We start from the raw sequence: 27964 nt of genomic DNA, 5'->3' as shown, positions 1-27964 counted from the left end.
GACTATATTCATCTAAAGTTGCACTGCATGTTAAATTGTTGTTTTAGACTATTGGCGAAAAGTTATTGAAAAACCAAATCTTCGACATACCTTGCAACCATGGCTTTTGGGAGCGAGAAGCAAACTCGAAAATTTCCCTCCGCTTAATCATCTTTTCTCACGTTGCAGAAAGACGTCAACGAGATAAAGAAAACGGTGAAAAAAGAAAGTTCATAATCTTGCGCCCGGCTGTGAGCCCTTCCAGCTACGTGCTGCCCATGCTCTGCGCAAGTATGATTGAGGATGTCTCGCACAAAATTAAATCATTTATAGAAAATGAAACACCGAAACGGCGCAGGACATTGCCGATCTGCATGCCATACGCCGATAATGGGTGTGAGTAATTGATCGGGCGAAAATTTACGTCGAAGAATCTACGCACGCAATCCGGATGCGCATTGACATGATCAATTTACGGTTAACACGGTAAGTGAGTGAAGATTTTGATTGTTTTGCCATGATATTCCCATCGGTTTATGTTATTTACGTATAGCAATTAAAAACTTAAAAAAAGTTCATTTAAAATCAAGGTACAAACTTTTTGTTTTTATGCAATTTGAACTTACTAATTCATTAACTAACTAGCTCAATTTTCTTATCTAAATATTATTTTTGTACTAATTTAACATAGAACTTACTATGTAATATCCTTTTTTTAAACACCTATTCGTTTTGTTCTTTTATTCCCATTTAATTATAATTGTTATACAATCTTCTTGAGAATTAATTCAATAACATGCTGAAATTGCTCGCGAACTCTGTGAAGAATTAACATTTGTTTTTTTTAGTTAGTACTTCCTATTCGTCCTGTTCGTATCGTATCATACGCATTGCATATTGGACCTCCTCATATTGAAAGTGAAAATTTCACAGTTTACGCCTCGCCACGCGCTTCATCCGCGGATCGCACATGACTGCGAAAGGATGCTACAAAAGGAATACGTGTGAGTGTGTGTTAAAGAAGGTGAAACTCGTCATGCTTTTTACAGGGTTTACCTAGCCAATCGGGCGTCGTCAAAACGTTATCGGTCGCCGTAAATACTTTTTCGGGCGACGTAAACCCTCAATTGGGCACTGTCATTTCTATTCGGGCCTTGTGAAGTATGAATCGGGCATAGTACAGAATGAATTGGGCCTACTTTATATTTTGTTGCTTTCTAGCTGCAAAACAATCCTTTTTTGCGAGTAGTTTAACTGATATGTAAGAAAATTCACTATTTTTAAGTTTAATTGCATAAAAAATTATTCAAAATCCTTTTTTAAATTTTTAATTCAACGCCGTACAACGCAATTTTTTTATATTTTTTTAATATAATATGTTTGGTGATTTAATTGGGTAAACATTTTAAAATAACACATAATAAGTTAAACAACATGCAAAATACGTATTTTTAAACTGCTTCATGGATCAAACACACCGGAGCGACTGGATTTGACATCTTCAAGAGTAGGACGCTTTCATTCTGTACTATGCCCGATTCATACTTCACAAGGCCCGAATAGAAATGACAGTGCCCAATTGAGGGTTTCCGTCGCCCGAAAAAGTATTAACGGCGACCGATAACGCTTTGACGATGCCGGATTGGCTAGGTAAACCCTGTATCTCCACTTCGCCGCATCATTAGCAGAAACCGGTGTCAGAGGGCAAAAGAAATCGTGCATTCTTCCTGCCACTTCTTTGCCATTGTGGACGATGCGTACCGAAGACGGATTTCTCGACCATGTGGTATGCGGAGTGGGTCATCTTCACTGACGTATTGTTTTGCTTTTTTGTGTGCATTCAAGTTCACTTTTTTCTCTGTTTTATTTCATTTCTCTTCGAATTTTATGTTTTTGGATAATTTCGTTGATAGTTTTTTCGAATGAAATATTTAAAGCGATTATATCGTTTGAAAATGCAGTAGTTTGATATTAGCATATAAAGAAGAAAACATTCACTAAAATTATCATTAAATTTATCATAAAATAATTTTTTAAAGCAAAAGTTAATCATTTATTGTACTGCCGCGCATCCGTTGACCACAGGAAGAAAGTAGTTCCTCGATGGGGAGATCCGATAAATCTTGCACATCAAACAAATCGTCGACAGGTTCCGGTGTATCGTTTCACTTGATCGCACTGCACTTTGACCGTTATATACTGCCGTCCTGTCCAGGGCGTGGCGAGGTTAAACATGTGGGCACAAGTTGAGTTTGCAAAGTTTCTCCACGCACCGTAAATAACAGATTATCGTTAGCAGTGACGTGAGAACATGGCGATCTGTTGTGAAGGTGGCAGATTACATACTGGCAGACAAACCGCAAACTGTTACATTTCGAAGAAGTATGTGAATATAAATTACTGTAAAATAGCTAGTACGGAACTGCGGCAAATTTGTAATTTTGCTTTAGCAAAAATGTAGAAAATTGCTTTACATATGAAGTCCTACAGGTGACCTTATTTATGTCACTTATATCTATTACTTCATCATCTTTTAATGTTTTACTAGAACATACATGAACTCCAATTAAAACCTCATTGATTTCAAACCAAATCAATAACTATAATTACAGTAGAAAGCTATAACAAATCCCTATGATTGGTTGCCAGCGTATGTTTTTTAATTATTGTCCAGTTTGCAATACATCAATAACACAGTATAATACATTAACATATGTATTATAAAATAAATATAAACCAACCAGTTTTTTATGCGCTTCACTGTTTTGAATTTTGGCAACTTAAGTGCAAACAATCATGAATCGTATACACATCCTATTCGGGAAGATACCACACAAAGGCCTTCATATTCAAACGAAGGTTTATGATTGTGCATCATAATAGCGAACTAGTATTGGAGGGCTCAGCAAGCTGGACTTCAGTATTGAACCGCGAATTGATCTTAAAGAAGTAGAGAAAGAGTATGTGTGTTTTGTCGTAAACTATTTTTATAATATCTTACAACATCAACTTTATCTTCGCTTGATAGTTTTACAAGATACATAAAACGCAGACAGTGACTCATGGATGAAGGATAAATAAATGTTAGCGATGCCGATGTACTTTGAGAACAATTGTAAAAGAAAAATAAAAAAAGAAAACAATATCAAATTTGGATAAATACTCGAAAAATGAACGAACATTTTATTAACTCAATCGCACTGGAACACTTCATGTTTTAGCATTTTCAAACTGCTTCATTTGTACTACAAAATAAAGTTGCTTCTATAGATCCGATTCTACAAAAAAGCACCACCGATAACCACTATGATCAACATCACTGCATCGTTTGACGAGATTCTGATTGATATCGGGACTGCCTTGAGCAGTTTGACTAACGCTTTTGTTCTACCGGTTGCCGGTGAGAGTTCGCCATCGTTGGCAGAACTGGTTTTGAGTATGAAGTTAAAAAAACCTCATTTTCATGCCTACTTCTTACACGGCAACCACCGGTACCGTCGCACCGCGTTGCTTATAACGTGCTGTACGTATTGTTTTAATTGAAGGACTCTACCGTGTGTGCGCTATCATTATAGCTCGAGCAGGACCGAGAAGGAAGCAGGCAAATGATCACTAAATACCTTCATCAACTGCCGGTATCAACGATCACCGCCCGCCTGATGAAGGTATGCGTACGCGATTCTTGGTACGAACGCTGTACTAGAAGTTATTTCATACAAGGTTAGTGTCAGCCAAAGCCATCAGGAGATACCATTAGAAGAGACGAAGCAGAAGCTTAACAAACGAAGAAACTTCAAATGGGCACACAATCTCCTGCGGAGTAATAACGCTGTAGAGCTTAAAAAATGCCAACACGTACAACTCTGCAAGTGCATTATGCAAGTGCGGTATTGGATTGTGAGAAAAGGGGCTAACGCTTGATGCTTTTTGAGATTACGCCCTCCGTGAATGATAGATACAAACGCTAATCGAAGCATAAGGGTAATTTTCATTATCCTGCTCCCCACTGGTCGACCTTCCGAGTGTTGTGTATGTGTTGTTAGGTGGGGTAGTATAAAAGTAACAAACAATTTCAACGAGCGGGAAGCAACAAACCTACTGTTTTGTGTACAGTTTTTCCTTTCCTTATTTGATTTGATTGTTTACGTGCACAAAGCCAAAAGAAACTAAATAGGAAATGGTTAAAAAGCTTTTTCCCGACACATGTGGTTGCGAGTGGCTGTAGGTAACCACGAACTTGACGGGAAAAGTGAGCTAAAAAATGGGACGTTTTGATCCAACCATTCAGCAACAGACGTGGCAATAGATTGCTTTCAGCGAAGGTTTCCCTACTGCACGTGGACAAAGTATGTTAAGGTTACATGAACATGTGTGTTTTTCTATAGCAGGATTATGCTGTGAGAGTGTAATAGACTATGTTTCTTTTCCTTTTCTTCCACAACGGTCCACAACTGTTGGCTGATGTTTGGGAGGGAAATGTCTAAATATCTCTTCCTCATAAGCTCAATTTTGCAATGATGTTGACCATAATAGTGAGGAAATTAACATTTGTGGCTGTTGTTGTCGTTCGAGATAACAGTTCGCATTCAGAAAGGCAGAGGAATATACCTGCACCTAACGTATAATAAAAACATTGATAAATAAAAATAAATGGAGTGGATTTTTTTCAAATTTTTTAAACACAAAATAAAAATCTTACAGACCATCCATGAAATGTAAAAACAAGTAAAATGCATTAAAAATGCATGTATTTTAATTACCGCATGATAAATTAACGATGCATTAATGATTCTACCTGCACCGCCTGCAACCCATCGCAGACGACACATTCCACAAATGCCTTCAGGGTGTCACATTACGATAGAGCAATAATTCCTTTGGCTACACGCGCCACGATCAATATTCGCTCCTTCCCCGCTGCACTTGAACCGTTCGGTCCGTGAGGTCGAGGCAGCCGGTGGCTCTGAAAGGCTCGGACGGCGATTTGTATTTCTCCATGTCCAGTGATTGATGGGCGGTTAACGGGCGTGGGTCGAGGCATTCCATGCAGGATGCATTTGTGCATTTGCTGCAGCCTGAACATGGCAAAAAGAAATATCTTCGATGATGATGCCTTCTGTTTGGGTCACTCTCTTTGCATAATTTGTTCCTTAAGTGGACGCTTGGGTTGAATGGTGGTGAGTTGGTTGGTGTGGTGGCTTGGCTTATGGCACGGGAATGGGCAGTGCAAGTTCGGAAGTTCAAGTGCAACCGAGAGTGAGCGTGTGTGGGGCTGCGATCGGAGTAATAAAATGCGCATCAAGTGCGAAAGGTTAAATGCAAAGTAATTACGGCGAGATCGGAACGGTTGTGCAGGTGAATAATGCTGCGTTTTGTCGGCATTTGTGCTGTAATCTAATAAACTAGTAAAGTTTGTTCTCGGTTTATTTTAGTTGTAATGCTCAAAAGTAGATAGTTCGTTATCAAAGCCATTCAATATTAAACTATAATCCTTCTATTACTTATTTTTTATTTGATTATCTGTTTACTGTTGCAATTATGAAATGCAACACTTACAATGAGTGCTATCACCATCAAATAAGCATGCCAACAAAATAGCAACTCCAATCATGATAAGGAAAAGCATGTACAAACTTTGACATAATAATGAAAGGAAACACATGCCCTGTCTTTTGTATCATTGGACATTTCTCCCACAAACTAATGCTTGCTTTGGGATTTCCCGTACACCCTGCACAGATTTCAACCTGCCTGACGTCACTCATTCGAGCAGCTTTCCTAGCGGACGCTTCGGATGCACTCGGACAGATCCATTAGTACAATACGGTGATTGATTTTCCTTGCGGATGTAGTGGCCAAACGCTTTATCCATAGATGGGAAAGCCCGGCGCAATGTCAACTCGACGCGAAGCTAACAAAGTCCCGACTACACTCCCTGGCGGACGGTCGTTGCAAGTGGGCAAACGATTGTTCCTGGATTGGTGCATTTCTCTACGGTAGGGCGATGATTTTATTGCCTTTCTTTTGTGTAGCCCTCTTCAATAAGGCCTTTGACGCCGTTTGATCGACACCAACTCATCGCGCGCCGGAAGTGGATGTCATTTGTTCGCACAGGGAAAGCGACGAGTTGGTGTTTGCCTGTGACTCAGTATGGGGGATAAATTAAAACTATAGATTAGCGTTTTGCTGATTGGGTTTGGAGAAGAGCTAAACGTGAAAACACAAAAGGGTGTTCATCAGGAGTAGGAAGTCTTCATTCATCAAACTTATAGATTAATATTAATTATTACTTACAGAAAATAATATTAAAAAACTAACAAATTTAATTTGTAATCTTACTGTATACATAAAAAAATGCAAATCGTATTTAATTTCGTTGCATTTGCGTTTCGATTCCACGCTTTCTTCGTACCTTAAACTACGGCAGGATGCGTGCGGGTGAAATGCAAATAATTGTTTGTTGTCTCAGCAACACCCTTTGCCACACTCAGCACCCACTTACATGAAATCGAGTGGAATTCGCTCTGTTTTCTCCTGCCAAGATTGCACAGATCGGTCCAGCGCGGGGTCACTTTCTTCGGTGGCAGAACAAATTTGCATTCCATAATGCAAATGCACCGGTCGGCCAAATGCACGCGTGAAGCCGGCTGACGTGCTAGAGTGGCGACCAAGTGTTGGCGCGAAATGGATGCCGAGTCATGACGCTTTGATTCCTATTTGTCATCGGGTCAGCCGTGTTTGTACTTTTACCAGCGGATAAGTTTGCTTGCATTATTCCAGTGTGATGCTGCGAGTTGATTCGAAATCGTTTTCGTATAATTATGGGAATTGTTTGTTCGAGTATGTTTTTAGGCGTCCTATCTGGGGCAAAATCTTGATTCAATTGCACATGACAAGCGATCGAGATCAAGAGTTTAGCATCTGATTAAAATTTATTAAAGATGTGACAAACATAAGCAGCCTGATTGAACCACATAGAATGAATACCACATAAGATATGGCTGATTTTACAGTTTACTTAACAATTTTCAATAATTGTTGAAGTAATTGATATCTTTATTTCGTTAGGGTTAGGGTTAGTAGTTACTGAAATTCTACATTTTATCAAATATTCGATAAACTTGGCGACCCATACAAGGCCAGATACAATCGTGTCCCATCGGCACCGTTCCTCGGTAGCAAGGAATTACTATTCAGTGATGAGGTGTAATTACCCTAGAAAGCCTATAAAGACCAAGCATATTCGCTTCGGTGGTTACGAGACGATGCTCCGGAGGAGGAATGATCCCATCCAGCCTTGTAGGTGCCGACACGTACATTGAATAGGTTATCGGGACGTTAGTATCAAATAAAATCGATCGATTGATAATAGAATACACGTTGTATATATTTGTTTTGAAGTTAATAAAACAAGAGATAAAAAATTAAATTTTAAATAAACCATGAATAGTTTTAAAATAAATAAATAAAATCCCTTACCGTGAATCTATGAACACCAAGGTTTGCATATGGTTTAAACGCTACTATGGACACAATTCATTTAGATAAGTAAGTAAATCAGAGAGTATTGCCCTCTTACTTACGAGGAATTTGGTGGACTTTTTGATAAATGCATTCGCACTGTCTCGACATAGTAAGGCTTAACTATCTCTTTCCGTAGTAAATATAAAACCTGTGTAAAGACCGGCATGGCCGCATATATCAATAAGGCAAACGATGAAGAATGGCAAGCAGATTAAAGCAAACAAACTGAGGAAGAGGTAAAAAAACCCGACGAGGTTCAAATATTCTATAAAAGATACAACAACAACAACAATAACATCTGACTCGAGAGGGCTTTTTAGCCCTTCGACTAATAAACTTAAACATTAAACATTAAACATTAAACAACAAATCGGCATTGTGCACTGTGCACTGTGGGCAGCGGCCGGGATTAAAATGCAAAATTTAATTATGATATTTCTTTAATCCGAAGAAAGCATTGAAATTTACTGTGTCTAACTAAGAAATACACCATATTTCAGTTCCCTTGTCGTATTAATTATTACGATAGAGACTCCTAGAGTCTTAGGTCTTGAAAAATCCCATCATAACAACTGTATTTTTACCTTCTTTAAACCAATGTAACATTCACTAAAAAAACAATCAAATTATAAAAAGGAATATGTCTTGGAAAGGTTTTAATCTATTCTAAACAAAAATTCTTGGTTTCTGAAAAAAACGTGCTCTACTTCCACTCAATTTTATAAATAAGGTATCTTAGATATCGTGCCAAATTGAAACACCGTAAAATACTGTAGTTTCATGCATACCACGTCAAAGCTGTACATCTAAACAAAAGATCTGTAAAGAAATTAGCCACTAATTCGCCTAAATTACTAAATTAGCCTAAACTACTAAATTAGCTGTACATCTAAACAAAAGATCTGTAAAGAAATTAGCCACGACTTTGGCAGTTATTGGCGTGTTAATGACAGCATGACACTTTAAATAAAACAAAGTGTTTTCTGATGAAGAATGACTAATGACCATTTAGGGATGTTTAGGGCTGCTATCGTAAAAGTTAAAAAAGAGAAGAAGGCTCGTAATTCGTGTTAAAGATTATAACTTGCTCACAGACTAGAGTAATTTCTAATAGCAATATCTGTTCTTTTGTAAGCTGGAACTGCCTCAGTTGTTTAGTTCACGATGTTTCAATAATGCCTTAGATTCTGCTTTCAACGATGTGGTTGCAACGGCGCCTACAATTCCTAAAATCACGGCTAAACGAACCATCGATGAAAATGACCAAGTTTTTGTATACACGTATAATACCTTGAAGTAAAAAGCAATAGGTAATGTTAAAATGTGTTCATCTTTCCCATATCAGCCGTTCGTCTTACCGGAACATTTCAAAACTTCAAATTTTTTTTTTAAATTAATCTTAAATTTTTTTATAGAAACATTAAAATTTACACAAATTTTCTGATAAAATGTGAGTGTAACATAAGACTTGCACATTTTTACGGTTGCTGCATTTATATATTTCTAGAATTTTAATATTTTCCTTAATGTGTCCGTCTTTACTAACTACTTTTTCTCCTGAAAGATGCTTATTCGAAATTCGGGTTTTACTAGACATTCTAACAGCAGTACTTCAATTTTAAGCTGTTGTACAATTACACAGAATAACTGTTAATTATGTTTTCTAAATCTAAATTTGTTAAAAATAGTTTAATTTTAAATCGTTTTATTCGACGATTCGACACCCCAGAAGCACATTGAATTCTAGCACTTTCGAGCAGTTTAACCGCTTTAAAGCTCAATGCGTAAAGCTTTGGGCGCGAGCTTTAAGCAAAAAGCTTTCCTGTTCCTCGGGTGAAATCCGCAAATTGATGCAAATGCAGTTTTGTCCAATGACTGTATCGTAGTATGTCAATGCACTACAATCGTTTGTTGTAAATATTTGATGGACCATGCTCACAGGTACATATGCACGTCGAACGTGTACATAAATAAACTGCTTGTTAACCTTCACCTGTTCAATATATGTACAATCACAATCCCTTTTCCGCACTATTTCTTGTTTTCTTCTCGTTTCCTCAACTACTATCACGATTTGTTTATCTTGACTTCATAATTAATCAGATTCAGTCGTGAGTTGTTTTGTGTGTGTTTGTATGTTTACTTTTCGAGACTGTATAGACCACAACGGCCCCATCCAACATTTCCACCCGTCCAGTGCATTGAAGTCGATTGCTTACTAAGGGGCGGAAGAGGATCTGTTTTGTACATGGAGTCACGCAATGTCATTGCTTTCGACGCCAGGCTGTCTCCCTCTTTGTTTGGGCAGAGAGCATTTCGTATTCATGGTAGGGTCGACCAATCGTGGTACCTGAGCACGTGCATAGTAGTAGGCTGGTCCTGCACAAATAACAACAGAACGGTATTGTTTTTCTACCGATTGCTGGTCAGGTTGGTCCGGGGGCAACACTGGTCAGCTGATCGTAATCAATAATCTTGATGATAATGTATCTTCATTGTATTTTGCTTGTCCCTTTTCAACCGTCATTTTCGTCCGATGCTTCTTCGGTTGAAGACCCCCCCCCATTCTCCCTCCAGTTCGTCTGACAGTAATCGATGGCCATTTGTGTTGCCCACGTTGAGGGACATTTTTCATTCATGTTACCTTCCTCACAGGAGGTCCTGTATGTTGTCGCTAGAATCTCTACCATGAAATCGAGTCACCTTGTACCTTGTAGTTATATTGCTCAAGGACACTGTTAGTACTAGGTGGAAAATCAACGAGCGCAAAGTTTCTCCTACCTGTGTTGGTGCATTTTTCAAGCGTGCATTAAGCCTACCTTCGAATTGCTGCTGTGGCTCTTCTATTGAGTCAAACGATCAAACGAAAAAAGAGCGAAAATAGAGACAAAAATGTAAACTATCCGGTAGACGAATGATCGCGTGCTGCGAATCTCGGCTCGAACGGTCACACCAGTACACACCTGGACCCGATTCAACGGCTCCCACATCGGCACGAAGTGCATGACCGAAGCTCGCAAAATAAAAAACGATCCAGCTTTCGCGCCGAAATAAACAAACCCGCACGAAGCTTTTTCAGTCGTTGGCCGTACGTCGGGAGGTTCGCACGTCCGTTCGCTGGTTCAAGAAATTTAAGCGCGCCCTTTTCCCAACTGTAGTTTATGCAAGTGCTACCCGCCTATGTGTGTGTGTGTGTGTCCGCGCGTGTGAGTAGGTCAGTGTGCATGGAAGAGTGTGCTAGACGAGAAACGGAAAAAACCCAGTGGCTGTTATTGTTGCCATTAATACGTAATTTGGCTTTATTGCCATTGGTTTGGAAGCGAATGTGATTTTATTCCAGTTTATCTCTGTGATGTTGGTGTGCCGTATTGCACTTGTATTTGTTTGTCCCGTTGTGCGTGTATGCGTTTAAGTGAGTGGATTATGAAAATCAAAACCTCCGGCTGATCACCTTCGCATGTCAGAAGCAGCGGTAATTAAATATTATCATCGATTCGTGATGGAGGCGCCCGGTGCGTTTGACCGGTGTGGTCATTTCCCCCCTTTTGGTCCTGTTTTCCTGCTTTCGTTTGTATTGTTGTGGTAGTGTGTTGAGTGAACAAGTAGCATACGATGCGTGTTTGTTGATAGACCGTGGTTGAGAACTTCCGGTGGACCACTTCCTGGTTTTCTCTTTACCTTTCCTTCGTTCTATTTATTCACTCGTTTTGATGGGAAAAAGGTGATACACTGTGAATGAGCTCTGTGAATATAAAAAAGCAAAAAGGGAAAACCAAACGAAAAACCACACAACAAAACAGAAACGTGCTGTCGATAAATGTGTGTTGAGGCGCGAAATCTACATCCGGCGAATGGTCTATAAAAGTGAGACTTTCGGTAGGAGGCGGTTGTTGTCTAGTGTTTTGTTCACACTTCCCTTTCACTACTAATCCTGCTGGTTTGCGAGCGGAAGCTTAATTAAAATCGAATAAACAGAATGAGGTAGTAGCACACAAACTGCTGAAGAGATGATCGATGTGATTTCATCGAAACGAAAACATTTTTTTTAAATTGAATTGCCTTATTTTTTTTAAATCTGTTATTAGTTGTTTTTATTTTCGCTTTTGTTTCCTTCTGTTATCAATTTAATTTTCTTTTTAATTTTTTGTTTTATTAAAAAAAACAATTTTCATTTAGTTTATTTGATGTCTCTATTTCAATATTACGTTTACGATAAATTTTAGATTTTATTAACGAACGATCACAATGAAAACAATGATCTTTAATTATTGAAGTTACCATGAAAAGTTTAGAAATACAAAAATAACATAACAAGAAAGGAAAAGGAAAATGTGAAACCAAACGCACCCAATCGGCGACCGTCATACTGCCATTGTTCAATTGAGCAGAATGCAGAATAGTGCATCGAACGCAAAGTGGGATTCCATTTGATATAATAAGTATTGATTGGTGTACTAAAAATAGGGCCCAATGGTTTTTCGTGCCGTTATACCTTCTCACCGTTATACCTGCTCCATAGTTCCGGATCTGTTCCTAGTTTGTGTATTTCTATGTATGTATGTTTGTACGTGTGTGTATTTATGAAATGCGCTTCCCGATTCGTTCGAATTGCCGTTTATCCGTTGCGTCACCGTCAAAGCAATGATTGTCGATCAGGAAGAACAGTGTAATGCAGTGTGTAAAACTTATATCAAAACAAAACAAACAAACGTTACAAAGCACCGCTGTGTACCGATTAATGAGTCAAATGGTATAACATTTTGGCCGCTATGGATCTAACTGACGTTAACAATGTTAAATCGTGTATGATTATATGGGGGAAAATCATTTAATTAAGCTGTGAAAGTCCTACATGCAACCCTTATACAAATACATACAAAAGAAGAACGAAATATAGACCAAAGATTGTACTTTACCGATAATCTGTCCTGCGATGGCATTGGCATCGAAAAGTGGCCCATACATTCGTCACATTTCACCGTGTAGCCGTTTGTTTTCCCGTCCTTTGCTTTCTCTGCACGCGAACGTCCGGGTTGTTATTCGATAAGAGCGGTTGCGTTTGGTGCTCGTAACCGGGCTGTAAATGCAACTGTCGAGGTGTCCCTTGCTGAAAGCCAAACCGAGCCACCAGCCAAGCCATGCGCCAATCTCTGGGGAAACAATTAGCGTTGGAAATTCGAAGACGCTTCTGTGAGGTTAACCATCGGAAGCTTATGGATAATTCCAGACGGTGAGACTACGTTAGCTGTCATGTATTAATATTTACTGGATATTTTGGTTTGTATTTTAATGTAAAGTGAACAAAAGATAAAACACAATACATTATTTCCTAATAATTAGTATTATACAAGCTGATTCAATCATTGTTGTTTTAAACGAAATATAATTTGCTTCTTTAATTTTTTCATTATTTTTTCAAATATTACATTCCACTCAATCCTTGTTAGACGAACAAGTTTCTGATCGAAACAAAATATTTCCTAGCATGCTATTTGAAGCGATGATTGTTCGTGGAGTTGTTATAGGAATTCCTATGGCTGACCTAAAACACTAAACGCACTATGGTTTGCCATACCATACGATGTGGTACGTGTATTATTCAAGATAAGGAATGCCAAATGGTTGTTATTCCTTGACTCGACAAGATCTCCCACATAAATAAGCCTGCCCTGCAATGATGTCATTGAAATATTCGCTTAATTTATCCGGAAAATCTGTTTTAAAGAGAAAGGATTATATTTTTATAGGTATAATGCTTCATTCTTTTAACTTCGAATCTTTTTGTTTGTTAAAAATAAAATCGTTTTTAATTGGACATGAACTGCCAAATCATAAAATACAGTTATTATACTTTCAGTGAAAAATTATGAAAAAAAAAAATCCTAATTTGACATAGCTGCACGATTATCGCTAACTTATTTGTTGTTAAATAGTCTAACTTCATACCGTGTTCCAAAATTTAAGTGTTGTAAGTGTCATCATGCATCCAATTACGAATGAAGTAGATTGCTGTATAATTTCTTCAATGCATATATATCCCGAGATATGCGGTTGACCGTTCTGTAAGCAAATTGAACTGATGTATCAATAATAAAATGCGAATTAAATTTCCTTTTAATCTAATTTAAAAAAATCTATCAAGAAGGAATAAATTGAAAACATCAGTTAATAATTATCAAATAGTCAATTTAGTGGCTAAACCCCATCCCTTCAAGCTAAATACAACTAGTGATTTTTTGGCTGGAAACAGTGAAATTCGACTTGTAAAACCTTCAATGTATCACAAACTTCAATTCATTGTTTTTTCTGTTTTTTTCTTGATAAAGCTCCAAATAAATTAACACAAAAGACATTAAAAATCTTGACGATATTGATCGGTTTCAAGTCCACCAAATCAACAACGAAAAGGTCAACCAGTAGATGTGATGATCAAAGCCGTACTGTTTCGACGTTTCAAACTGGTCGTACGCACATCACAAACATAATCGATAAAGGTACACCGAGACACGCAAAGACCGAGGTCATCGAATAAATTCCAAATAATTAATAAATGTATAACAAAATCCTCCGAGTACCGATCTGCTAGCTTTATGATCTTCCAGCATGAGATATATTGTAGGCCACTTCGGAGCAAGTGTTTCGTTTCCCCCAAGTATCTTTCCAATGTCACGAGATTAATTTACACTACCTGTTGCATAGGGAGTCCAGACTGTCAGTGTTTCCCTTGCTTTTGCTTGCGTTCATAAACACTGCCCACCTCCAAATAGAATGGTCATCAACCGGTTTTAATGGAAAAGGACACCCTAGAGACATCCTCGTTAGTATTTACCCGTCTGTGTCTAGCAAGACGATAAATTATGCAAATTTTCACTTCGCTCTCCAAAGGGACTGCAAGGTGTTGTCGGGCAGCGTCACTGCTCGTTTGTCAGCCATTGGAAGCAGCAGTCGTAAATGCGCGCATGATTTCGTTGCTGCAGTGCGAATGTGTGTCCCATCCCAACCGGGGACGGAATTGCAACAAGAACAGTGAGAGAAGAAGAACCAAAAAAAAAAACAAACAATTGCAGAAGCAGGCAAACCGTCTCTACGTAACAGATGTCATGTCGACCGTTCCCATCCATTCCCATCTTCGTCGCCATTCATCGCGTTTGTATGGTGCTCTAAACGTTCGCCAGTACCTCGGTCAGTGTAATAGATCAGCTACGGTGCACAACGTCTTTGCAGTGCCGGTGCGAGAGTGTCGACGTTGGTCAGATTGTGTCTGTGCAGTGCATAAATTGGTTCAGATCACCGATCGCAAACGACTAGTGGCGGCAAACTTCAGACCGTCCGGCTTGGAAGTGTGTTTATGATGAGGCAATGAAGTACGCGACTTGCTTAGTGTCCATTTCCGACACGTGCAACTGTGCGATCTAAGTGATGTGATCAGGTCGAAGAAGGCCCATGTTGACAAACGGTCGGAAGTGACGATTAGTTGCGGATGTGATAGCGGACCTCGCGGCAGGATCCGTAATTTTGCTACAACCAGTGCTACTATTACTGTTTCTAGGTGTTGTTTCTAGGGCTTGTTTGTACGTGTGTGTGTGTGTGAGTGCTAAAAAGTGATCAATTGTGGTACGGTGCAATAGAAATTTCGTAATGATGCGTGGTGTCAGTGTACGAAAAACGGGCGAGCAGAAGCGAAAATAAAACCACCATCCTGATTAGTTGTTTCGTGACCTAGCCATACTCAGCGGCTTCCGTGACCACAAAACACACAACCGGACGTGGTGGTGCGTGCCACACTTGTAACAACCATGAAATGATTATAAACTCTACCCAGCGGAGCTCCGGACAACGACCAGAGCAGCGGGGACGCCCGCAACGTCGGCGGCGACGGCGTCGGCCCCGGCGACGACGGAGACGGCGGTGTTTGCGGTGAGGCTCCACCGGCCAGAGGTGCCAACCGGCGGCCCACAGCACAGCGACCAAAATGGCTGTCGCCGTGTATCGGAGCACAACCAAAAGCACAAAGATCACGCTGGCCCTGCTACAGCTGCTGGTGATGTGGTGAGTCGTTTTGTTGTGCCCAATGTGCCCGAGATTTACAGCCTTTGCTCGTTGGAATGTGTCGTTCGGAGTGAGAGCGATTACCATGGGATAACCACTTTTCTAATGGAGTACACAATATTTCGTCCAGTTTCAGTGCTTTTGAGTTGAGGTGCAAATGCAAATTGCTTCAAAACAAAATGAAATAATTTGTATTTGTCAATCTTCTTCTTTGGCTCAACAACCGATGTTGGTCAAGGCCTGCCTGTACCCACTTGTGGGCTTGGCTTTCAGTGACTAATTGATTCCCCCCCCCATAGCAGGATAGTCAGTCCTACGTATGGCGGCGCGGTCTATTTGGGGATTGAACCCATGACGGGCATGTTGTTAAGTCGTACGAGTTGACGACTGTACTACGAGATCGGCCGTATTTGTCAATATGGAACGAATTATTCAATATTACAACACCATCAACCAATTTACATGTAAATTATATTTATAAACATAGGGGTATCGTTTTGCAACATTACACTCAGCATTTTTAGCACGACTGGTCTCAACGAGATGAACCTAAATAACACATACAACCTCAATCACAAAATTCCTTTTTCTGAAATCCATGCAGAAATCCTTCCTCGTAGACTTTTGGTCCCGTAACATAATCAACAAGGTGTATTATTTACTATCCAATACATTTTTGATACGGTTCGGTTCGTTTGGAATTGGATTTCTATTTCACACGCACCCGAGATTGGGTGTGAAAAATTCTCTGAATCATGCCCGCTGGAACAAAGGTTTAACGGCGATGTTGCGTCAAAAATTCAAGCCCTTAATCTTCGATATAATGCATAATAAAAAAGGTGCTTAAGCCACGTTACGATCCCACGAGAGCTCGTACGAACCACTTTTGGTTGGATGGTAAACGAAAATCAATTTCCACTCGATTCCTGCTCCAAACTGTTTGTTGGTTTTCAAATCAGAAGGTAAAGTTGCAATTGCAGCTGCAACGTTACCTTCCGCTGTGACTTCTTCTCGTTCCAAAATTTAACACAAAGCCAATCAACCGCCGAACCTTCTGCTCTGGAGCCCAATGATGACTAACCGAAGGCCAGCGGTTGCATGTGCTACCGAGACGTCAATAAGCTCAACGTTCGATGGCTGTTCGGTCGCGTCACAGTTGGGTCAGGTATTGTTTTTCTTTCTTTTTTTCATCATGTCGCCTTCAAACTGGGTATCGATCTTAAACAAATAGGCGATAAAGTGCTGTGCTGCTCGAAACTTCCTCGAACAAATGATTGACTGCGAGTTGACCTTCGTAGTTTAAGGTACTGATGAACTACAGCTTACCAACACCGTGTGAAAATTTATCGCATATGAAATTAAATTCCTTTTCGATGTTGCTATTATCGGACATCTCAGATCGTCAATAATGGGACAACAGTTAACACGACAGCAGCGATGGTGATTAAACTTTAGTAAACATAACGACTATAATCGCGTAAGGTGATGACCGCACACACAAAAAAACACAAAACCAAAGAAAGCCTCAAAGAAAACTCGCTTACTAAAGCATCACAACTCTCATGGGAAGCAAGTTTGGGTCGCGATTGCAGTTTAACGTTCTGCCGGCTCGTCAACCGAAAGCTGTCTGGATGATTAGTCTGAGTGCTGCGTGTTCTGAAAAAGGGGCCAGGTGTTTCTCGAGCGATACAGGGAAGCCGATAAGCAATCGAAACATGTCCAGACGGGTTGAACTTTTCGTGCTGGCGGGTCTGGGACGTTGCAGCCAGCGGACAGGGAGACATTGATTTTCTGTCAATTTTTTGAATGCCCTTTTGTAAGTCTCCCACTAAAACTAAAGCTAAACTAAAGCTGTGAGAAGAGGAGTTTATGGTAGGTGGAAAATATGGGCTAGGCCTATCCTCTTGCCAGCTGCACGCGAGTGAAACGCGAAGAACGCGAACATGATCTAGCTCATTTCCACTTGCTCGATAGATAAGCAGTTAAAAAAACAGTTTTGAGTTATATAATCTATTGTAGTGTTGTCTTACCAAGAATTTCGTACCAAGGAAAATGTTAGATTTTAGTTTTCTATTTCTATTTATTTCTATTTTAGTTTACCGTTAAGATTTCTTTTACTTATTTATTTACTTCTTAAGATAACCACCTTCAGTTCAAATCTCCGTTGGAAGGTGTCCTGTACTAGTATCCATATCATGGATACCAATAACATCCACTAGAGAAAAACTGTCCATTGTGCCTTCAAATAATCTTAGATCAGCCAAAATCTTGCTAATTATCTGTTTCACATAGCTCAGCAGTACAAAGGATCCTCTAATAGTGATTAATCTAGTTTTTTGAATATTTTTCCTCTGCATGAGTGCAAAAATATTGGAAATATTCTATTCAATTATTAGCATTTTAATCCATTTCAAAGCTTTGCTATCAATGTTTCTAAGTAAAGGACACATCATTTTCGCCAAAGATATAGTGCACCGAAGATTTGCTGTTGAGCTATAGATCCATAGATCCATAGATGCTGTTGAGGCATAGATCGACTATGATTATTGCACCGAATAAGAAGAAAAAACGCTTAATATACTAATTAAACGTCAGCTCAATTAAACGTTTCAATTTTTAAAGAAAAATTATAATTGATTTTGTGGGCCAGAGGCCTATCATGTCTTCAAGTTGCTCATGTCGGTTATAAATAATATGCGTTGACGGTTACGCACTATCGGACTCCTCCTATTTTCTCCTACCATCTTTTAGAATATCTGGGCAGTTTCCTAGACCACATATCCAAAAACTATCTTTATACCTCGTTGAGAGCATTTTTGATCTCTAATCCTGCAATAATTTAGATGTCTATTTGAGATATCTTTAAATAAAAAAAAACACGGAAACCCCTACATGAAAGTAAGAATGGAATGAGATTTATGAAGGCCAAAGTCATAGTCAGTTTCCATTACTTAGCCAAATGTCCTCATAGTTAGTTAAACATTGACCAATATGGTGCTGAAAATGAATAGTTACATTTAATAGTCATTAGTGATAGTTAATGTGCTGCATTTGTACTTCATGTGTGTATTTAAAAGATTAAATTTCAAATACTAGTTCCAAAATCTACAAAATGACTATGCTTGGTTTTCTATGAGGTTTTTAGATACTGTCCTGATTTTTTGTACCATTTATATGATCAAACATTTCAAATTACTATTTCAACTGATCAACAAAAAAACTTTATAAAACTAATTGTAAACTATTTGCAAAACAACCTCATTTCCTATTGCAAACGAATGCAGTTCATTCCTCAAACAAGTTGTTAAGATAGATGGGTCATAGCTAATTGAAGGAAAATAGCGGTTATGATACACATGTAACATAAATTCAATTGACAAAGCTTAATTGTAGTTTTTTAATTAATCCCCAACCATTCTTGTGTTGATAAACAGCAGAAATCAAATGCCACTTACTGTCCTTTGTGGTGATAAATGGAAAGTATTATTAAATCGTTACTATTTACATATTGACATTGGACATTGTACTGTTCCTAAGCATGTGCTAATAACCGATACATTGAAAAGAGCAGACCGCACGTGCCAATGAAAGGGGGATAAGCTAACGTACTAACTACATACGAACCTGCCAGTAGGGTTGTAACCGCACAAACGTTCACTCTTTCACTACCACCACACAAAAGTCTGCAGCGACGCATTCCATAAACATAAGGACACAGGCCACCTCAGGAAAGGAAAATGGACTCAACGACAGGGTAACGTGTGTAACAATAGTGCCACCACACTCCCTATCCCTCAGGCCAACCCTTCTCCCCCAGAGGGCGTGTGGAGCAAGGAATTAAATGTTCCCATTATAAATAATTCATGAGCGCTTGGTTCGATTCTGCCGTGTGCGCTGCGCCTGCCTGGTGAACAAACATCAAACTCCCCCTGCACCATTCATTTAACGGGCAGGATTGTTGGAGTTCACTCACTTACCGTCCCTCTACTTCGGCCCTCTAATCTTTTTCCTTTTCTCTTGAGGGTAGGTAAAGGTAATGCGTGGTATGGAAAGTTTGACGTTTTTCTGCATGCGCCCGCATAGGTTTATGCTAAAATTTTTTCACCAGGACGCCCTTCATCGGGACGAAGAAAGTGGCACATTAGGTGGGCCCGGGCAAGGTAGGTCGCGGAAGTCTTGATTCTTCCGCTTGCACTCCGGAACCATGACCTACCGGAATGCGTGAACAGCAGTTTTCCTGTAGCGTGGCTAGAGAAGGGGAACTCAAACCAACGCAGCAAACAATGGAGTAAAATAAATAAATAAACCCTTCCTATGCCCATAAAGCAACCCGTCTGCCGTTTGAAAGAATGTTAGGCAAGGGTTGCGATACACGCTGGAACCGTTTCCGGATGCATTGATTCCGGTTTTGCACTGCGGTTATTTTCCCCCCTGCTGCGTGCAACGGTTAGGAATTGGAATGGACACTGATTTCTGCCATCATTACGCACCGGTTGATCTATTTCGGGACGCCTGCCAATGCCATGCGCGGCGGTGTGAGCTTGCCATATCATTTCTTTGTCGGGCGAGCTCGTGACCGCATCGACGTCTCCAGAGTGGCTGTCCGGAGGGTTCTCGAACCCTTCTTGCCGTCTGCTCTACGCGCTGCATAATGCATACAGCTCATTGAAGGTCCATTTGGGAAGATTTGAATTTGGGCAGAGTGAAGATGCCAAAGATGCTGTGTAGCTTTCTGCTTCCGATTGAATGGGTTTGCTCGGGCAAAGATTTTATTGGCATTGGTTTTCCGCCACCTACGACGGGCAGCTGGGCAAGAACTTTGGCCATTCTCTTATTTATAAAGACGAACGAGACGAACAAAGCGAAATGACTTTTGGGGATCGCCCAGGTTTCCGTTCAGTGCTGCAGCATATGGTTCTTAATCTTTAACAAACTCTGGCGTGGGAGCTTGCCCGAAAGCTTGTTTTAGATGCCAATAAATTGTTGTTTGCATCTTTTCTACTTTTCTGTGATGAATATGCTTTTTTGTACACATTTAGCTTTTGTGTAAAAAAGTTTACTTTTATAATGACCTTGAAGGCATTCTATACACAGGGCGGTCGTGCATTTTGTGTTTTGTGGCTACAAAACTCAGGAATAGGAAAATGACAAATTCCATCCAACAACCTTCATTTATGGTCACGAAAGGAAATAATTTAGGAAAGCAACTTTATGAAACGGCAACAATCTTGTTGGATAAACAACTCACCTAACGCTTCGTGACTCGGAATCATCGTCTTTAATTGAAAAAGTTTCATCCTCTAATGTGTCATCTCATTAACGGGGTTTCAATCAATAGCTTTGGTATAGTTTGCTACAAAGATTGAAATATATTGTTATGTTTGCCTAAAGAGAAGTTTTGCCTATGTAAGGATAAACTATAAACCTAAAGAGGAAGGTGTTAAGATTTTGAATAAGATCTGAAATCAGTTTACATATTATATTTATAGTTTGGTTAAATAACATCTTTTGTGGTAAATTAAATCATCAAACTTATTTGTTTTCGAAATCCAAAATTATTAACCATTGTGAAACTCGGGTTGGTTTGCAAAAAATCATTGAAAAATATGATCTTCATAAATTCGGGCTACAATCGAGTTGATGATTTATGCAAATATTTTCCCTGGTGTCTCAGACGGACGGATTGTTCCAATGCTTTTATTAAATCAAGCACATTCAAACACTGTGTTGAACAACTGTTCGTTAGTAAATGTAAATTTATTGTACTCTTTCCAAGGAACTTCTTGGGGTAGGTTGGTGGTGTTAATTTATGGCAGCCAAATTCACGTGAACGGAATGATGTCTTAAAATGAAGCCTTATTTTTTCAGCTCGCAAGAAGAAGCAGAAACATTTAAATGAGCTGGCAGTCGGTTGGCAAACGGACCGGTCCGTCTTGGCTTCGTCTTATCTTCAAGTTCGGCATCGAGTGCATGCAAAGGAAACATACATCATGTGCCGATCCATCCCGACACTGAACGTTGGTGCCTGTTGTGTTATGCCTTCTTGTTTTGTTTGCAATATTCCGTGGATTTTCCGAACAGTCACTTTCCATGGTCTTTCTCCACAAACAGCCAACACACAAAGCGGTCAACTACAAGTTGTTGTAAAATGTTCTGCTTTACGTGTATCGACCGAATGCACCGCGGACGGAAAATGGAGCATTTTAGAACACTTTTCTGGAACGCTTTGCAGGTTGTTTTCGAACGATCCTGCCGGCGTATAATGAAGGGTAGAAGTAAAACTGCAATTATCGTTGACTGTTACACAGGAAATGGCAATAATTTGGCCGATGGTACAGAAATGGTCCAGTAACAAAAAAAAAAACCTTATAAGCGTACATAGCTTTCACTTACACATGGGAATAAGTACAACACATTTTAATTATTCAGTTAAAAATGGAAACAATAGTTTAAATAAAGCAAAACATTTGCTTCATTGAGTTTTAGCGAAACATGCTGTTTTATGAAATGTTTCAACATGTGCATTATGAAATGTTTCATGCTTTACATTATTTAAATAAACAAAAAAATCTCTCCCAAAGCGTTGACCAACACAACGGTGTGCGAGCAACGTCATAAATTGTGCGAAGATGGTCCAGGAAAATGTCCCATAAAACTGGACGTTAGCCATTGGAAAAGGGCCTACATCTGATTCACATGTTCGTGTTGAAGTGCAATTATTTTAAAACCATGCGCCTGCCTGAGGCAGAGAAAGTTCCTTAAACTTTATTCACATTGCTTGTGTCGGTAGCGCAAAGCAACGACAGGCGAGTTTGCGTTGCTTCACTCGCTCTGACGCTAAACTTTACTACAGCCATCGAACGCTGAACCACCCCGGGAACAGGCATAAACTGAAATTTGACGAAATTAAAGTCTCAACTTGGGTGGTAAACAATTTCTCCTTGATACTGTTCACTGTGTGGTTGTGTGGTTATTCTTGCACGATGCTTTCCGAACATAAAAGCTTACCGAACCGGACAGACACACGCGACTCGTCATCGTGGTATAGTGGTGGGTTTTGTTGGCTTGTCATAATAAAGCTGTTTTCAGCAGGATAGCAACTATTCTGCCAAACAACTAATGGTCGCTTGTCGGGCGATGCGATTCAGGTGTTGTTTATTGCGATTCAGTATTACTTGGCACGTCTATTGCGGTAGGCCCAAACCATAAGGTAGTGAATCGAAACGCGAAATAAGAACGGAAACGGGAAATTGTCTGAAACGTATGTTTGTGGTAGAGCTTTTGTTATGTATCTGCAGCAAAGAAAACGTGAATATTGATGATCCTTAAAACTGGATACAAATAAAGATATCCAAAGCAGTACGAAAAGCCTTCAATAGCTTGAGATTTATTTTTCATTGCTTGAATGAATAAAAATTCTTTACGTAGTCGTATCTAGCAATAAGGCAGTCTTTTTAACACGTTGACTGTCATCTTTAGTGGGCATCGGTGTCTAGCACCAAAATAGTAATAATAATTAAATAACCAATCAATGAATGATGAATAAAGGCGTATTGGGAAAGTACTTTATTTTTGTGGTTGACACATTAACAAATCTTCAACAGTATTATGCTGAATGATTATAACATGATCTAGTCGTTAGCCGGTCTCTTGGTACAGTCATCTACTCGTACGATTTAACATCATGACCATCATGGGTTCAAGACCTGAATGGACCGTGTCGCCATACGTAGGACTGACTATACTGCTATGGGGGGATATCAATAAGTCACTGAAAGCCAAGCCCCCAAGTGGTACAGACAGGCGTTGACTGACAAAGGCTGTTGAGCCAAAGAATTATAAAAAGAAGTGGTTAATTTAGAGTAGCAAACAAAATAAAGTAAAAGACATTTTCAAACAAATCAAGTTTCACTTAAGGGACACTATTTTTGTAACAACGAATGCACTCCAATATTTAGAAGATACAGAGATATATTTCGAAATCTTTTGAATGGGATTGGTATACAATTTAATATTTGACAACGTACGTATTTAAGAAATCATTCAATTCTTAGCTAGCTTGCTGCTCCAATAAACCTTTTTAAATGACCATCGTCAAGGTATACCAATGACTCAAATGATCCGTTTGTTACTAGACATGATCCGTTAGAAATATTCTATGATATAACTTTATCCTTCACCTTTGTCCTTCACCCACTACACCGATCGGCCAAAATCATAATAGTCTTATCGTTAGACCTAAAATCAATTCTACACTTGCGAGTTTCCTGTCGTCAGTTATCCGGATTTTCGCCATGACGGACGTAGACATGCGTGTAGGCATGTTTTTGGGATCTACCTTCGATTTTTAACAAATCCTCATCAGTTTTTGCGACAAAAATGTTGGAGTAGAAGTTTTGTATCATGTTGGTCCAGTAAAATTCCATGGGACGCAGCTGGGGGATATAGGGCCGGTTCGCGGCCTTGGGTTTCATATCAGCTTCCTTCAGAACCGCAAGTCGTTCAGAGTTGTTGGCCATTCGGAATTTGGCTTACTTTCGATACTCTGATTATTGTTTAATAATGCCAAGATGTTATGTTATAAGTGCTGAAACAGGCTTATACGATGTTCAAACTGCCGCACGGAGTCCGTTTTAGACGCTACGGGGAGCAGTTCTTTAATCGCGCACGATGCTAAACGAATTTGCTCAACTTGTTTGGCCATCACGGCTAGAGTTCGACTGATAGAGGTGTTAAGTTTTGTCTGCTGGCTCATGGGATACTATTATTGAGAATGCAATTTACGTTTCGTAAGCGTAGGTTAAAAGAAACACATGAAAAATTGACATTTTTTTAATTCAAACGTTATGTGCCGATTTTGAGACTTCGTGAACAGTTCTTTAAATCTCGTATCAGAATATTATCTTTCCACATCGATTGTCCCAGTTGACGTCGTAAAATTCACATCTTTTTTTAAGCACTTACTTTCATTATATTTTAAAGTACTTGGATAAATGTATCGGCTTGATTTTTTGTAGAAGCCCTGATCAGTGAAGTGAAGAATGTGGTATTTCGAAACATAATTTACGAACTGTTCAGAAAGTGTCAAAGTCAGAAAATGGGTTAAAATATGACGTCCGACAGTAGGGTCCGGCCACTTATCAATAATTTGCGGTTCCCTATCCAAAGAAGTCCGTAGCAGTAACTTACTCTACGCTTCGTAAATCGAACTACTAAGCACTGAAATTAGCACTCCCGTTTTTCTGTCTTATAATCTACAATATATTTCTGTTTTTTTTTTTTTTAAATTACTGCCCAAATTCTTCGCAGGCCGGATTGAATGCTTTCACAGGCCGTATGTTTAATATGTCTGTCTTAGACAATCTCCTTTGTAAAAATGGAAACTCAACTATATAAATTAAATCATAATGAATTAGTCCCGGATGTAGAAAAGACTAAATCGAAATATTCAACTCCTTGATTGCAAGAATAGAGATTGTGATATTTCTTTAATTTATCTTTGATTGACTCATTTTTTCAATTCCAATTTTCATTACTTGGTATTAGTAGTAGTACTTTGATGTAAGCGGTGTAGAGCTCTTCATTTTCATTCTCTGTAAAATAAGAACTAATTTCAAAGAGCATATTAGACATAGACGAATAAAATAATAACAGGACGATCTGATTGCTCTGGATGAAGGCGGACACATGCAAACGGTAACCGCTTCCGGGCACGTTATAATTGCACCGGTGCAACAAAATAACTCATCCCGACAGTCCCACGGTAAGGATTGATGCGGGCAAATCCGATCACGCCGCAAGGTACACGTCCATACAAAACAACCCTATCTCTACCATGTGCAGTTGAATTGAAACGGAATGGAATGTCAAATGATGGGGTTATTATCGTCCGTTTATCATCAACGCGCTTTCATGTTCGCGCCCGTGTCATTTTTCGTGCTGGCAAAAACACATAAACCACACAGTTGTCGCGCGATGTTCCGTTTGCATCGCTTCGATCTGCTAGTAGCGTCCCATTGCGTGATAGTAGTGCTACGCTGTCTGGCTTGGTTGATAATTATAAAAAATAATCCACCAATGCTCCGACCATCGTGACCGGGAGCAGTGCGCGCAATAGATGCTAGCCACAGATAATACAATTTATTTTGATTAAAACCATTAGGTGGCGTCGAAACTCGATGAGTATCGTTAGTGGATGACGTTTACATTTTTGCGTTGGCAAACAAAAAAACGTGATCTGACGAAATCGACCGAGGATGCCCTTGGTCGCGTGCCATTTGTGTGTTTTTTATGCATTTTTTTACTCAAGAACCTGGATAACGTTGTTCTAAAAATCAATTCTGACAAGAAAAAAAAACATAAAAAAATCACGATGATGTAAAAACTAATATTTAATTTTGTTTTTATCTATGAAGAATTTGAAAAGTCTTTGAACATTTTAAAAGGTCAACGTTTATGTTTCAGCACATCAGTTTATTTGGCACCTCAGTTGATCCAGTCCCTTAATCCAGTTTTACGACCTAACAACATGAATGTCAGAAGTTAAATTCTCGGTATGGATCATCCTCCGGACTTTGATTATTAATACCGCATTAATAGCGTATTTCGGGTCCAATCTGTATTACGGAGATGTCTTGGGAAAGCATAGACTCAAGATCAAATACGTTTTTTGAAATCTCACATTTTATTCTCTAATATCTCATAGTTGGGTACAAGCATTGAAAATATTTTAATTGTTGTATAATTGATCATTGATTTTTTTATCGTTTCTCGTCGAAACCTCTGCCTTACTTAAGTGTAACGTTACTTGGAAACATGCTATAGCTATGTGAGATTCGCAAATGTTTGAGCATCGTGCAAATGATTGTTAGCATGATTTGTATGTTCACTTGAAGAATTGTTCAAGCCTAACTAGTTAGATAATTGGAATATATAATTTAGTTAAAACATAATTAAATGTTCTTCCCTTGTGAAGAAAAAAAATCAAATCCTAGAAAACGGTTCAGCAAAGTGGCTCATTTTCTCTAATTTCTTATTCACTTTTGCGGTAGTAAAGGCTGCACAACCATTATACTTCATCTTGCTGAAGTCCAAAATCTCCGGGAACGAATATTCGCTCATTAACAATTGTTTGTGTGCTTTTCCTAGAGCTGTTCTTTCATATTGTATTCTCATAAAAATGCTTTGTTGAGCCATTCTCATGAATCCTAGTGGGCAGCTCCACAACTTCAGTTGTATATAATAGAGAACATAGCTGCTTGCAAAACTCATGACCTCAAGAACTCATGAGTCATGTTTTTCTGGTAAACTGTTCCCACTGTGATTTCTGATAGAACTGGCCATTTAAAGGACTAGTTATTAGAACTAGTCCAAGTGAAGAACTTTCATTCATGAGACGGAAATTGTCCGGCATGCCGTCCGGTGCTTTTCTATTCGCCGGTAGTTTATGTGCCTCTCAATTGCAGCGATAACGTGCAACAAAATTGCGACGCTTGTGAAAGCGAACTTTGGATCCTACCTCTTTCTCTCTCTTTTTTCTCTCTCTCTCGAAATGGTTAGCATTATCGGTATCGTCATTTTATGCTAATTCATTTCCCACCAGGACGCCTTCATTCCGGTCGAATCCTGACACGCCTCACACATTGCGCCACATGGCGTTGTCCTCTCTCGACCGCTGGATCACTGACAAGAACTGTTAGTGCTATTACGCTATGATGTGTGCCATGGGAATGGTACAAAAAAGGGATATAAATACACGAGACATAAACACACACACGCATAGAGAAGGAACTCAAATTTGCGTTTCGTATAAACACTCCCCGCAACAATCCCACCGGGTTCTTCGCTATCGGAGCTTCGATCAGGGATTCTTTTTGTCGTCTTTCTCGGGACGCGCTACAGCGTGTTCAATAATAGATTAATACCATTAGAGTAATAACACTTCCGGGATGTGGCGGAATCGGTTCATTTCCGATTTTGTTCTGCGTTTGTAAATAGATCACAGTGTGTCTGATGCGCGTTTTATCCTTTTTCCCTGTTTCGTTGCAGCTTGCTGAAGGAGGTGGTGGCAGCCAAAAATTACACACTCAAACCACGGGTAGTACTGCCGGAAGACTATGTAAAAGGTAGGCCCACATTATTAGCGTCTAAGAGGGGTTTTTGTACTTGAATATTTACTTTTATTTATGAATTGATGAATTTATGATTGTAATGTTACGCTTGAAACAAAGTTGATTTCACGCGCGGAGCAACTAGTCCCTGCAAACAATGCACGTCAAAATAGAAAGGCAAAACGTCACCACGAAAGATTGGAATCATATTTTTCAAATATTTATTACAGAAACATATCTATTCCATATCATTGCAGCAGTTTCCATTAACTAAATTGTTACCGTGTAGTGATATTTGATTC

General features: G+C 39.3%; 1 protein-coding gene across 11 annotated transcripts in view; it reads left to right on the top strand.

Annotated features, from left to right (window-relative positions):
* LOC1272496 (glycine receptor subunit alpha-2) overlaps positions 1–27964 on the top strand; it is a 61106-nt gene that overhangs the window by 12646 nt on the left and 20496 nt on the right. For 3 of the 11 annotated variants that reach the window (XM_061655217.1, XM_061655216.1, XM_061655215.1), the window contains exons 3-4: positions 169–465; positions 27601–27677. Coding sequence is in view for 9 of the 11 variants with exons in the window: in XM_061655215.1 (XP_061511199.1) it covers positions 431–465; positions 27601–27677 (112 nt within the window). In the remaining 2 variants the exon portion in view is untranslated. The other 8 variants (XM_061655213.1, XM_061655210.1, XM_061655212.1 and 5 more) reach the window with 7 other exon arrangements.

This window comes from Anopheles gambiae, chromosome 3 (genome assembly GCF_943734735.2).
Source record: "Anopheles gambiae chromosome 3, idAnoGambNW_F1_1, whole genome shotgun sequence".
NCBI lineage: Eukaryota > Metazoa > Arthropoda > Insecta > Diptera > Culicidae > Anopheles > Anopheles gambiae.
This window is presented reverse-complemented; position numbering and strand designations above follow the sequence as displayed.